The sequence below is a fragment of the Oncorhynchus tshawytscha genome, linkage group LG20, assembly GCF_018296145.1.
Source record: "Oncorhynchus tshawytscha isolate Ot180627B linkage group LG20, Otsh_v2.0, whole genome shotgun sequence".
Lineage (NCBI taxonomy): Eukaryota > Metazoa > Chordata > Actinopteri > Salmoniformes > Salmonidae > Oncorhynchus > Oncorhynchus tshawytscha.
The window spans coordinates 12,093,745-12,109,027 of NC_056448.1; the positions used below are offsets into that span (position 1 = coordinate 12,093,745).

The 15,283-nt window shown below is 46.7% G+C and overlaps 1 protein-coding gene across 1 annotated transcript in view; it reads right to left on the reverse strand.

Moving 5' to 3' along the window:
• Nucleotides 1-4,001: 4,001 nt before the first annotated feature.
• Nucleotides 4,002-15,283, reverse strand: part of opn4xa (opsin 4xa) — a 38,416-nt gene continuing 27,134 nt past the window's right edge. Inside the window, exons 7-9 of the mRNA XM_024381353.2 lie at nt 14,244-14,418; nt 5,267-5,424; nt 4,002-4,894 (exon numbers count right to left, since the gene is read on the reverse strand). Coding sequence (XP_024237121.1) covers nt 4,516-4,894; nt 5,267-5,424; nt 14,244-14,418 — 712 coding nt within the window. The 3' untranslated portion in view covers nt 4,002-4,515. The remainder of the gene's footprint in view (nt 4,895-5,266; nt 5,425-14,243; nt 14,419-15,283) is intronic.

The following is a 15,283-nucleotide window of genomic DNA, read 5'->3' on the forward strand; positions in this document are numbered from 1 at the left end:
AGGTACAGGATGGCAACAACAACTGAACGAGTTACACCAGGAACGCACATTCCCTCCATCAGTGCTCAGACTGTCCGCAATAGGCTGAGAGAGGCTGGACTGAGGGCTTGTAGGCCTGTTGTAAGGCAGGTCCTCACCAGACATCACCTGCAACAACGTCGCCTATGGGCACAAACCCACCGTCGCTGGACCAGACAGGCAGGACTGGCAAAAAGTGATCTTTACTGACGAGTCGCAGTTTTGTCTCACCAGGGGTGATGGTCAGATTTGCGTTTATCGTCGAAGGAATGAGCGTTACACCGAGGCCGGTACTCTGGAGCAGGATCGATTTGGAGGTGGAGGGTCCGTCATGGTCTGGGGCGGTGTGTCACAGCATCATCGGACTGAGCTTGTTGTGATTGCAGGCAATCTCAACGCTGTGCGTTACAGGGAAGGCATCCTTCTCACTCATGTGGTACCCTTCCTGCAGGCTCATCCTGACATGGCCCTTCAGCATGACAATGCCACCAGCCATATTGCTCGCTCTGTGCATGATTTCCTGCAAGACAGGAATGTCAGTGTTCTGCCATGGCCAACGAAGAGCCCGGATCTCAATCCCATTGATCACGTCTGGGACCTGTTGGATCGGAGGGTGAGGGCTAGGGCCATTCCCCTCAGAAAAGTCTGGGAACTTGCAGGTGCCTTGGTGGAAGAGTGGGGTAACATCTCACAGCAAGAACTGGATAATCTTTTGCAGTTCATGAGGAGGAGATGCACTGCAGTACTTAATGCAGCTGGTGGCCACACCAGAGACCGACTGTTACTTTTGATTTTGACCCCCCACACTTTGTTCAGGGACACATTATTCCATTTCTGTTAGTCACATGTCTGTGGAACTTGTTCAGTTTATGTCTCAGTTGTTGAATCTTGTTATGTTCATAGAAATATTTACACGTGAAGTTTTCTGAAAATAAACACAGTTGACAGTGAGAGGACGTTTCTTTTTTTGCTGGAGTTTATAAACCCGTCATGTAATAGGACTCTCGTACCTACAGGAAATACAAGATTATGTGCACATACAACACAACATACAGTACTTGTGACAGATGATAAAGACATTCTCTACAGTCCACGGGGGCTTACAAACCCAGTTGTAGACTGTCGGGGGGGAAAGGAAGTGTCCATTAAAAACAGTCTAATCACGCACAAATACAACCGAAACATTTCAATAATGATTGTTTTTTTCCCAAAGGTTAAATCACAGGAAATTACTGAATGTTATACACCCTAAGTAAAGTGTAGCGTATGTAAAGTAACAGTGCTTGAGTCTAGATTATTTGGATTGGGCAGCATCATTTGGTTTGAATCAAGTTCGTCTTTTGGCTTATTGATTTCTGGTGAATCAGTTGGTCCTCTACCGATGTGCTGGTTGGTTTTTAGAATGTGCACATTCAGAATGAACCTTTGGATTGGGCACCAAAAAGCAAGTCCATCCCAGTCTTTACAGTGTCTGTCTGTATGTCCTGGTGTGGTGATGGTAGCTACTACGTAGGCTATAGCAGGTAAAGCACAACCTACTCGGTGGCCTGCTGTAGGAGACACAATTATTTCTTTGTCATAAGACATAAGATCATACATAAGACAAACACATATACTTGGATAGAAGTGTGTCAAGACATGCAGTAAATCGAACATCCTCTGAAAGTTGTGAAAAAGTTCATATCTGATTGGCTACACACAAAGATCAGATGATTGGCTAGCTACCAGTGGTGTAAAGTACATAAGTAAAAATACTTTAAAGTACTACTTGAGTCGTTTTCTGTGGTATCTGGACTTTAATTTACTATTCATATTTTTGACAACTTCTACTTCACTACATTCCTAAAGAAAATCATGTACTTTCTACTCCATTCATTTTCCCTGACTTGAATGCTTAAAATGGTGCAATTCACACACTTATCAAGAGAACATCCTTGGTCATCTCTACTGCCTCTGATCTGCTTCCTTTGTAAATGATGTCAAAGTGTTTGAGTGTGCCCCTGGCTATACATACATTAAACAAGAAAATGGTGCTATCTGGTTTGCTTTATATAAGGAATTTGAAATGATCTATACTTGTACTTTTGATACTTAAGTATATTTTAGCAATTACATTTACTTTTGATACTTAAGTATATTTAAAACCAAATACTTTTACTCAAGTAGTATTTTACTGGGTGATTTTCACTTGAACTTGAGTCATTTTCTATTAAGGTGTCTTTACTTTTACTCAAGTATAACAATTGTGTACTTTTCCCACCACTGCTGGCTACACACAGTTGCGACTGCGAGAACAGTAGTGATTACAGCTGATTGTATTTAACAGACATTGTAAAGGTGTTCCTTTAAATTGGACAGTAGCTTACAGACAGTATAATTCTGTATTTCATATTACAGTACACTTACTTTAATATAAATATGGTAACAAAGCAAGTACTGCTCAATGACACACAGTACAATACTGTAAATTGACTGTATTATACTGTTTAAAAAGCATGTGCTACCGTAATCGGAACGAATTAATGAATGGGTGAATGAAATTCATCGAGGGGAGGGGTTTGTATTTCACAGTGTTTTACTGTAATTACAAGGGATTGGTGCAAGCAGGTTGGTTGCTAGGTAAAGTGTTTACACATTACGGTATATTTAAGCAATGAGAGGAAGAAGAGGTGTGGTATAATGCCAATATACCTCGGCTAAGGCAAAGGATCGTGGACTACAGGAAAAGGCGGGCCGAACAGGCCCCTATTAACATCAACGGGGCTGTAGTGGAGATTCAAGTTCCTTGGTGTCCACATCACCAACAAACTATCATTGTCCAAACACACCAAGACAGTCATGAAGAGGGCACAACAAAACCTTTTCCCCCTCAGGAGCCTGAAAAGATTTGGCATGGGTCCTCAGATCATCAAAAAGTTCTACAGCTGCACCATCGAGGGCATCCTGACCGGTTGCAACACCAACCTGGTATGGCAACGGCTCGGCATCTGACCGTAAGTCGCTACAGAGGGTAGTGCGAATGGCCCAGTACATCACTGGGGCCAAGCTTCCTGCCATCCAGGACCTATATAATAGGCGGTGTCAGAGGAAAGCCCATAATATTATCAGAGACTTCAGTCACCCAAGTTACAGACTGTTTTTGCTGCCACCGCACAGCAAGCGGTACCGAAGCTCCAAGTCTAGGACCAAAAGGCTCCTTAACAGCTTCTACCCCCAAGCCATAAGACTGCTGAACTATTGATCAAATGGCCACCGGACTATTTACATTGACCCCCCCCATTTGTTTTGTACACTGCTGCTACTCGCTGTTTATTATCTATGCATAGTCACTTCACCCCCTTATTGCTATTATAAACTGGTTACCAACGTAATTAGAGCAGTAAAAATAAATGGTTTGTCATAACCGTGGTATATGGTCTGATACACCACGGTTGTCAGCCAATCAGCATTCAGGGATCGAACCACCCAGTTTATAATGATAAATATTTGGTGTTTTACATTTCTTGCACTTCTGGAGGCCTTAACAAAGGCTTCCAAACTGGCAGCGACTACAGGGCAAGACAGACCAAAAGGACATGGCAAAATGCTCAACCATTTAAGGTTTAAATACGCACTATGCAGAAATCGCACTGCCATTTCCTGGTTGCAAAAATTCTAATAGTTTGTTTTGCCATATAAACTGAAATTAGGCAAACAAGTATAGTGTATATAGAATCATTGTACCATCTAAACTGCTGTGAAATATATTTTCCATAACCAAAACGATTGTATTTTCAGCTGTTTAAAGCTGGTATACAAAACCGAAAGTAAAAGATTCAAAAACACAACTTATGAACAGGAAGCATAGAAATAACACACATATAACAGATCTACCACTTCTTAGACATGCTTTCAATGAGAATGACAAATCTATAAATTACATTTCTCTGTGAATTTGGTCAGGTTGCCCAAAAAGTTACAAATTGCAGCTATAATCGGGCCCCTGTACAAGTTGTAGGGACACTATAACCACATATGAGTTAAATTGGTGCAGCATTCTCACTCACGGGTGCAACAAAAATATATTTTTACAAGGCACACCTCAAAATATGTTAATGAGACAGAAACAGCAGTGCTGTGCACCCACTAGTGGTCAAAAGGTTTTTTGTACAGATGGAACGCTCCAAAGATACTGTACGGTACTGTATTCTGTGGGGTGGAATTACAGTACCATTCGCAATACAGCAACTCTTTCCCTGCCACAACATTTTCCCACAATGCACCACAATTTACGGTATGTTGCAGAAAAATGTTTCGGATTATTTTACTGTTGATAATACCCAAAATGTGCATATAATTGACAGTTTTCAGTTAGTGTATCTGTAACCTCCTTGGACCATAACAATCCTCACTTGCTCTCCTCACTTGCTTGTATGTATTGTACAGTAATGTGACAGTAACACATCCACACATCATGCATACACCACAAAACCTTCAGACAGACTCAACAGGGGTGTTTCAGGAGAGGAATTTCTCTACCGACTCCAGCAGTTCAGTGGAGCAGTTTAAACTCTGCAGGCCCAGTAGCAAGTTCTTCTCACGGGACTGTGCTCCATGCTCCTCCCCCTTATAGTCCCCCGTCGTCTCTGACGAGGGGATGATGATGATCTGGGAAACATTAGAGTGTCTGTGTTTGTTGTGGATCAGGGTCCTGGGGATCCTAGGGGTTGAGGCTGGCTCCACCTCAAGGGCTGACTGGGGGACTCTGTCCTGGGTCTTCTCCTTGTTCTCCTCCTGCCACCCCTCTCCAGCCTCCTCTCTGGTCATAAGGAGGAGCACGGTGGCCATGTTGACAGATTCAGACACCAGGTCGTGGTCACAGCTGCTCAGTGAGCCCCTCTCACACTATGAGAGCACCAAAATAAATGGGTCGTGAATTACATTTTTACCATCCTCATAATTTTCAAGTGGTGACTTCTCAACTATATAACATATTGAAAAACTCCTGTCTATGCCTCTGTTCCATTGCAAATGATTGCAAATTGCGTAAATAATGTATAAATAACTAAATACATAATGTTAAAGCACCTGTGAACCTGAGTATACCAGGTACCAGCTGTTATTTAAATGTTGTATTACACTGTCAGCCTGACAGATTCATTTCATGTTCAGAAAAAGCATTACAGCGCCTCCCAAACATGTGTTTAAGTGACAGTTCGCCACAGAAACCGTGCAAAGTTCTACCCAGCCACCAACTCCTAGCTGGAACTCCAACCTTACCTTTTCCTGACTGTTGCTGTTCCTTATCTTGGCCCGCTGCTGGGATGACTGTCTGCACTCCTTCACCCTCAGAGCTCCAGAGGAGTGGCTGATTCTCAGAGACTGGCCCTGCTGGTCCATGGGGTCCAGCTCGACATCACTCCTTATCTGCTGTGGAGGTTACACACAATACGGGTCCAAGTCAGCCGGGTCCAAGTCAGCCGGGTCCAAGTCAGCCGGGTCCAAGTCAGCCAGGTCCAGGTCAGCCAGGTCCAAGTCAGCCAGGTCAGCCAGGTCCAAGTCATCCAGGTCATCCATGTCCAAGTCATCCAAGTCAGCCAGGTCCAAGTCAGCCAAGGTCCAGGTCAGCCAGGGTCCAAGTCAGCCAGGTCCAAGTCAGCCAGGTCCAAGTCAGCCAGGTCCAAGTCATCCAAGTCAGCCAGGTCCAAGTCAGCCAGGTCCAAGTCATCCAGGTCCAAGTCATACAAGTCAGCCAGGTCTCTCTAGAGCAGGTATTCCCAAACTGGGGTACGCGCAATGCTGCCGGGGGTAGGCCAAATAAAAATGTGAACGATTTTTTTTCCTTTTTTTCCCTTCACATTTTCAAACAGTACAATTATATTTTCCAACGGGGCTATACATTTGGGTGAGTTTTTTTTAATTGCCTGAGAAGCCTCGTTTCACTGCCAAAAATCAAATGAAACCATCTAGTGTTCAGCGAAATAACAACACAATGTAAAATACAGGTAGCCTAGTCAAATAATTAACATCCAATCACATTAACCGTTACTCTCTCGCGGGAAACCTTCACTCCTGCGCAGACATTTAGAAACGAAACATGACAATTTGAAAAATAAGCCACAGGAGTTTTTTGAGCGAGAAAAAAAGAGGACTTTTGAGTAGTAAGACATGTATAAAACAAACAGATATCATTAATATGAAGGGGCTAGAAGCTCTTATATGGTGAGCTAACAAATGGCTAGGACAGGCAAGCACCATTCTATTGTGGAGGACTTAATTCTTCCTGCTGCCATGGATATGGCTGGGACAATGCTGGGGGAAAAGGCCCAAAAACACATACAGACTATTTTCATCAAACAACACTGTTTCACGACGCATCAGTGACATGGCAGGAGATGTTTTGAAACAGTTACTGCTTCGCATACAAGCCAGTGAATTCTATGCGCTACAGGATGAGTCAACAGACGTGGCGGGCCTGGCACAGCTCCTGGTGTATGTCCCTTTACGTTTATGGGGGGTCAATTATGGAAGACATCCTCTTCTGCAAACCATTGGAAATATTTTTTAAGTACTGGACAGCTTTGTGACATCAAATGGACTTTGGTGGTCAAGATGTGTTGGTATCTGAACTGGGCCACTACACTGCAGCATCCACCGAGAGGCTCTTGCTGCCAAGGGAATTCCTGACAGCTTGAAAGACATTTTGGACACTACAGTGAAAATGGTTAACTTTATTAAAGCAAGGCCCCTGAACTATTTTCCTCACTATGCAATGATATGAGCAGCGACCATGTAACGCTTTTACAACATACAGAAGTGCGCTGGTTATCGAGAGGCAAAGTATTGACACATTTTTTTGAATTGAGAGACGAGCTTAAAGTTTTCTTTAATGACGATCATTTCCACTTGTCCGACTGTTTGCATGATGACTAGTTTCTCACACGACTGGCCTGTCTGGGTGATGTTTTTTCTCACCTGAATGATTTGAATCTAGGATTACAGGGACTCTCCACAACTATATTCAAAGTGAGGGACAAAATTTAGGCTATGACTAAGAAGTTGGAGCTCTTTTCTGTCTGTATTAGTTATAAATCTTCTTGCGTATCCGGGAGCGTAATCATAGCCTCAAGCTCATTACCATAACGCAATGTTAACTATTCATGAAAATCGCAAATGAAATAAATATATTGGCTCTCAAGCTTAGCCTTTTGTTAACAACACTGTCATCTCAGATTTTCAAAATATGCTTTTCAACCATAGCAAAACAAGCATTTGTGTAAGAGTATTCATAGCTAGCATAGCATTAAGCCTAGCATTCAGCACGCAACATTTTCACAAAAACAAGAAAAGCATTCAAATAAAATAATTTACCTTTGAAGAACTTCGGATGTTTTCAATGAGGAGACTCTCAGTTAGATAGCAAATGTTCAGTTTTTCCAAAAATATTATTTGTGTAGGAGAAATCGCTCCGTTTTGTTCATCACGTTTGGCAAAAAAAAAAAAAACTAAAATTCAGTCATTATAACGCCAAACTTTTTTCCAAATTAACTCCATAATATCGACAGAAACATGGCAAACATTGTTTAGAATCAATCCTCAAGGTGTTTTTCACATATCTATTCGATGATATATCATTCGTGGAAGTTTGGTTTCTCCTCTGAACGACATGGAAAAATGAATGCAGCTGGAGATTACGCACCAATTTCGACGGTGGACACCAGGCGGACACCTGGTAAATGTAGTCTCAATCTTCCAATGATATGCCTAAAAATACGTCACAATGCTGCAGACACCTTGGGGAAACAACAGAAAGTGTAGGCTCATTCCTGGCGCATTCACAGGCATATAAGGAGACATTGTAACACAGCGCCTTCAAAATCTGGGCCATTTCCTGTTTGAAATTTAATCTTGGTTTCGCCTGTAGCATCAGTTCTGTGGCACTCACAGATAATATCTTTGCTGTTTTGGAAACGTCAGAGTTTTCTTTCCAAAGCTAACAATTATATGCATAGTCGAGCATCTTTTCGTGACAAAATATCTTGTTTAAAACGGGAACGTTTTTCATCCAAAAATGAAATACTGCCCCCAGAGTTTCAAGAGGACAACACACAGGTCTTTCCATCATTGTATGATTTTTTTTGTGTGCAAATGAACTCAAGCTTACGGACAATGTCAAAGTGAAGCACTCAAGTGAGCTGGGTGTGCAATTACGCAGGTAATTTCCCGAAAGCGACGACACAAACAACTGGATTCGTTATCGGTTTCATGACCGCCACCAGTCCACTTACCGATATCTGAACAAGAGAGCCTCAACGAAATTGCAACAAGCGGTTCTGTGAAAATGTAATTTAATCAGAAGCCACTGCCAGATTTCTGGATAGGGCTGCGCTCAGAGTATCCTGCCTTGGCAAATCGCACTGTTAAGACACTGATGCCCTTTGCAACCACGTACCTATGTGAGAGTGCCTATGTGATTCTCGACCCTCATTAGCATGAAAACTAAATACAGGCACAGACTGTGTGTGGAAAATGATTGAAGACTGAGAATCTCTCCAATACAACCCAACATTGCAGAGTTATGTATATACTTTCAAGCACACCCTTCTCATTAACTTGTGGTGAGTTATTCACAATTTTCGATGAACAAATAAAGTTTTATATGTAAGATGGCTAAATAAAGAGCTAAATTATTGATTATTATTTGTGCCCTGGTCCTATAAGAGCTCTTTGTCACTTCCCATGAGCAGGGTTGTGACAAACTCACACACATTTTTATGGTTAATAATGTATCGTATAGTGTGTTTGTGGCAGGCTTACAATGATGGCAAAAAATAACATTTGAGAGTGATCTGACCCTGGTGCTAGAGGGGGTACGCAGCTGGAGGTTGAATGTTTGAAGGGGTACAGGACTATAAAACGTTTGGGAACCACAGCTCTAGAACACTGTGCTTTACAATGTTTTTCTTTTTTGTGATCTACATTTTAATACATTTTCTCAGAAACATACTTACAAAATAACAGAATGTAGTACAGAATGCAGTACATTGTTGCATTTGAATGTGTCTGTTTTTGTAGATTTGACTCCAGCCTTTGTGTATGCCTGGCAACATGAGACATCTATTCTTGTGCAGCATCTCTCCACCCCTCTACCCCTACTCTCTAAACCCTCCACCTCTACGCTCCACCCCTCTACCTCTAGCTCCCACGCTGAGGTCTGTCCAACGCTGGTCCGACCAAGCTGACTCCACACTCCAAGACTGCTTCCATCACGTGGACTGGGAGATGTTTCGTATTGCGTCAGACAACAACATTGACGAATACGCTCATTCGGTGTGCGAGTTCATTAGAACGTGCGTTGAAGATGTCGTTCCCATAGCAACGATTAAAACATTCCCTAACCAGAAACCGTGGATTGATGGCAGCATTCGTGTGGAACTGAAGGCGCGAACCACTGCTTTTAATCAGGGCAAGGTGTCTGGTGACATGACTGAATACAAACAGTGCAGCTATTCCCTCCGCAAGGCTATCAAACAAGCTAAGCGCCAGTACAGAGACAAAGTAGAATCTCAATTCAACGGCTCAGACACAAGAGGCATGTGGCAGGGTCTACAGTCAATCACGGACTACAGGAAGAAACCCAGCCCAGTCACGGACCAGGATGTCTTGCTCCCAGGCAGACTAAATAACTTTTTTGCCCGCTTTGAGGACAATACAGTGCCACTGACACGGCCTGCAACGAAAACATGCGGTCTCTCCTTCACTGCAGCCGAAGTGAGTAAGACATTTAGACGTGTTAACCCTCGCAAGGCTGCAGGCCCAGACGGCATCCCCAGCCGCGCCCTCAGAGCATGCGCAGACCAGCTGGCCGGTGTGTTTACGGACATATTCAATCAATCCCTATACCAGTCTGCTGTTCCCACATGCTTCAAGAGGGCCACCATTGTTCCTGTTCCCAAGAAAGCTAAGGTAACTGAGCTAAACGACTACCGCCCCGTAGCACTCACATCCGTCATCATGAAGTGCTTTGAGAGACTAGTCAAGGACCATATCACCTCCACCCTACCTGACACCCTAGACCCACTCCAATTTGCTTACCGCCCAAATAGGTCCACAGACGATGCAATCTCAACCACACTGCACACTGCCCTAACCCATCTGGACAAGAGGAATACCTATGTGAGAATGCTGTTCATTGACTACAGCTCGGCATTCAACACCATAGTACCCTCCAAGCTCGAGACCCTGGGTCTCGACCCTGCCCTGTGCAACTGGGTACTGGACTTCCTGACGGGCCGCCCCCAGGTGGTGAGGGTAGGCAACAAAATCTCCTCCCCGCTGATCCTCAACACTGGGGCCCCACAAGGGTGCGTTCTGAGCCCTCTCCTGTACTCCCTGTTCACCCACGACTGCGTGGCCATGCACGCCTCCAACTCAATCATCAAGTTTGCAGACGACACAACAGTGGTAGGCTTGATTACCAATAACGACGAGACGGCCTACAGGGAGGAGGTGAGGGCCCTCGGAGTGTGGTGTCAGGAAAATAACCTCACATTCAACGTCAACAAAACTAAGGAGATGATTGTGGACTTCAGGAAACAGCAGAGGGAACACCCCCATCCACATCGATGGAACAGTAGTGGAGAGGGTAGCAAGTTTTAAGTTCCTCGGCATACACATCACAGACAAACTGAATTGGTCCACTCACACAGACAGCATCGTGAGGAAGGCGCAGCAGCGCCTCTTCAACCTCAGGAGGCTGAAGAAATTCGGCTTGTCACCAAAAGCACTCACAAACTTCTACAGATGCACAATCGAGAGCATCCTGGCGGGCTGTATCACCGCCTGGTATGGCAACTGCACCGCCCTCAACCGTAAGGCTCTCCAGAGGGTAGTGAGGTCTGCACAACGCATCACCGGGGGCAAACTACCTGCCCTCCAGGACACCTACACCACCCGATGCTACAGGAAGGCCATAAAGATCATCAAGGACATCAACCACCCGAGCCACTGCCTGTTCACCCCGCTGTCATCCAGAAGGCGAGGTCAGTACAGGTGCATCAAAGCTGGGACCGAGAGACTGAAAAACAGCTTCTATCTCAAGGCCATCAGACTGTTAAACAGCCACCACTAACATTGAGTGGCTACTGCCAACACACTGTCAATGACACTGACTCTACTCCAGCCACTTTAATCATGGGAATTGATGAGAAATGATGTAAATATATCACTAGCCACTTTAAACAATGCTACCTTATATAATGTTACTTACCCTACATTGTTCATCTCATATGCATACGTAGATACTGTACTCTATATCATCGACTGCATCCTTATGTAATACATGTCTCACTAGCCACTTTAACTACGGTTTACCATCTTGGTTTACATACTCATCTCATATGTATATATAAGACTGTTTTTTTGGACTTGTTCGATTATCATCTACTGTATCTTGCCTATGCAAATAAAATTTGATTTGATTTGATTTCTCTGTACCATCACTCATTCATATATCCTTATGTACATATTCTTTATCCCTCTTACACTGTGTATAAGACAGTAGTTTTTTTCAACCCCTCCAATTGTTAGTTAGATTACTTGTTCCACTCCTACCACCCACCCACTCCTCTATCTTATTACTGCATTGTCGGAACTAGAAGCACAAGCATTTCGCTACACTCGCATTAACATCTGCTAACCATGTGTATGTGACAAATAAAATTTGATTTGATTTCTACCCTACACTCCTCTAACTCTACCCTAAACCACTCTACCTCTACCCTCAACCCCTCCACTCCTACCACCCACTCCTCTACCTCTACCCTCAACCCCTCCACCCTCCTACCACCCACTCCTCTACCTCTTCCCTCCACCCCTACCACCCACTCCTCTACCCTCAACCCCTCCACCCTACCACCCACCCTCTCCCCTCAACCCCTCCTACCACTCCACTCCTACCACCCTCAACCCCTCCACTCCTACCACCCACTCCTCTACCTCTACCCTCAACCCCTCCACTCCTACCACCCATTCCTCTACCCTCAACCCCTCCTCCTACCACCCACTCCTACCACCCTCAACCCCTCCTCTACCACCCACTCCTCTACCTCTCAACCCCTCCACTCCTACCACCCACTCCTCTACCTCTACTCTCAACCCCTCTACTCCTACCACCCACTCCTCTACCTCTACCCTCAGCCACTCCACCACCCACTCCTCTACCTCTACCACCCACTCCTCTACCTCAACCCCTCCACCCACCAACCCCTCCACCCTACCACCCACTCCTCTACCTATACCCCCCTCAACCCCTTCCACCCTCCTACAACCCACCACCTCTCACCTCTTCCCTCCACCCCTACCCCTCACCCACTACCACCCACTCTACCTCTACCCTCAACCCCCTACCACCCACTCCACCCTCAACCCCTCCACCACCACCCACTCCTCTACCCTCTACCCTCACCCACCCCTCTCCCTCAACCCCTCCCCTACCCCTACCACCCACTCCTCCCTCTACCCTCAACCCCTCCACTCCTACCACCCACTCCTCTACCTCTACCCTCAACCCCTCCTCTACCTCTACCCTCAACCCCTCCTACCACCCACTCCTCTACCCTCACCTACCCACCCTCAACCCCTTCACTCCTCTACCTCAAACCCCACTCCTCTACCCCTCCACTCCTACCACCCACTCCTCTACCCCTCCACTCCTACCACCCACTCCTCTACCCTCACCCCTCCACTACCCTCAACCCCTCCTACCACCCACTCCTACCCCTCACCCACCCACTCCTCCTCTCAACCTCTACCCCCACTCAACCCTCCACCCCTCCTACCACCCACTCCACTCTACCCTCAACCCCTCCTCCACCCACTCCTACCACCCACTCCTCTACCCCTCAACCCCTCCACTCCTACCACCCACTCCTCTACCTCTCAACCCCACTCCTCACCCACCCCTACCCTCAACCCCTCCACTCCTACCACCCACTCCTCTACCTCTACCCTCCCTCACCCCTCCACTCCTACCACCCACTCCTCTACCTCTACCCTCAACCCCCACTCCACCACCCACTCCTCCTACCACCCACTCCTCTACCTCTACCCTCAACCCCTCCACTCCTACCACCCACTCCTCTACCTCTACCCTCAACCCCTCCACTCCTACCACCCACTCCTCTACCCTCAACCCCTCCACTCCTACCACCCACTCCTCTACCTCTACCCTCAACCCCTCCACTCCTACCACCCACTCCTCTACCTCTACCCTCAACCCCTCCACACCCCTCCTACCACCCCCTCTACTCCTCTACCTCTACCCGCCACTCCTCTCTACACTAAACCACCCTCTACCCCTCCCTCCACCCTCCACCCCTACCACCCACTACCTCTACCCCCACTCCTCTACCCCTCAACCCCTCCACTCCTACCACCCACTCCTCTACCCTACCCTCAACCCCTCCACTCCACCACCCACTCCTCTACCTCCCCTCACCCCTACCACCCACTCCTCTACCCTCACCCCTCCACTCCTACCCCTCTACCCTCAACCCCTCCCTACCTACCACCCTCCCCTCACCCCTCCACTCCTACCACCCACTCCTCTACCCCCCTCACCCTCCACCCCTCCCTCCCCCTCCACTCCTACACCCCTCTACCCCCCTCACCCTCTACCACCCACTCCTCTCCTCTACACTCCACTCCTACCACCCACTCCTCTACCCCCTCACCCTCCATTCCTACCCCCACTCTCTACCTCTCCACACCCCACCCACTCCTCTACCCTACCACCCCTCCACTCTACCACCCACTCCTCTACCCCTACTACCCGCCACTCCTCTACCACCCACTCCACTCCTACCACCCACTCCTCTACCTCTCCCCCCTCCTCTACACTCCACTACCCCTCCCTCTACCCTCCACCCCTCTACCTCTACCCTCCACCCCTCTCCCTACACCCCCACCCCCACCCACTCTCCTCCACCCTTCCACCCCTCCTCCACCCCCACCCCTCCCTCCACCCTCCCTACACCCCCCCCTACCCTCCACCCTCTCCCTCTACCCCTCCACCCTCTCACCCCTCTCCCTACCCTCCACCCCTCTCCTACCCCTACCCTCCCTCCACCCCTCTCCTACACTCCTCTACCCCTACCCTCCACCCCTCTATCTTACACCCCTCTACCCTTACCACCCCTCTACCCCACAACCCTACCCTCCAACCCCACAGAAGCACACTAACTCACTGTGTCTCCGGTGGACATAGAGGACACTCTATGGAACTTTGTCCTGGAGGTGGAGGACTGTCTGCTGAGCATGGAGTCCCTGAAGGAGCACTCACTGTTGGACACAGAGATAAAGTCCTTCCTAGGGGTCTGGGCCAGGCAGTGCAGACAGGGAACCTTCTCTGCCAGAGTGTCTCTGTATGGGAGAGTCAACAAAAAATAAAGGAAATGAGAGGGTAAAAGGAGGAGAGAGGCAAGAGGAAGGAGGGATACAACATCAAGCATATAGTACACCAAATCTCCCTATTGTCATCACCAAAGTCAGATGTAACAAGTCAGTTGTTATACAGTGCATTCGGAAAGTATTCAGACCCCTTGACTTTTCCCACATTTTGTTACATCACAGCCTTATTCCAAAATGGATTACATAAATATTTTTCCTCATTAATCTACACACAATACCACATAATGACAAAGCGACAACAGGTTTTTAGAAATTGTTGCAAATGAAAAACAAAACAAACAGAAATACCTTATTTTTGTAAGTATTCAGACCCTTTGCTAGAAGACTCGAAATTGAGCTCAGGTGCATCCTGTTTCAATTGATAATCTTTGATGTCTCTATGACTTGATTGGAGTCCACCTGTGGTAAATTCAATTGATTGGACATGATTTGGAAAGGCACACACCTGTCTATATAAGGTCCCACAGTTGACAGTGCATGTCAGAGCAAAAACCAAGCCACGAGGTCGTAGGAATTGTCCTTAGAGCTCCGAGACAGGATTGTGTCGAGGCACAGATCTGGGGAAGGGTACCAAAACATTTATGCAGTATTGAAGGTCCCAAAGAACCCAGTGGCCTCCATCATTCTTAAATGGAAGAAGTTTGGAACCACAAAGACTCTTTCTAGAGCTGGCCGCCTGGCCAAACTGAGCAATCAGGGGAGAAGGGCTTTGGTCAGGGACGTGACCAAGAACCCGATGGTCACTCTAACAGAGCTACTCTGTGGAGATGAGAGAACCTTCCAAAAGGACAACCATCTCTGCAGCACTCCATCAATC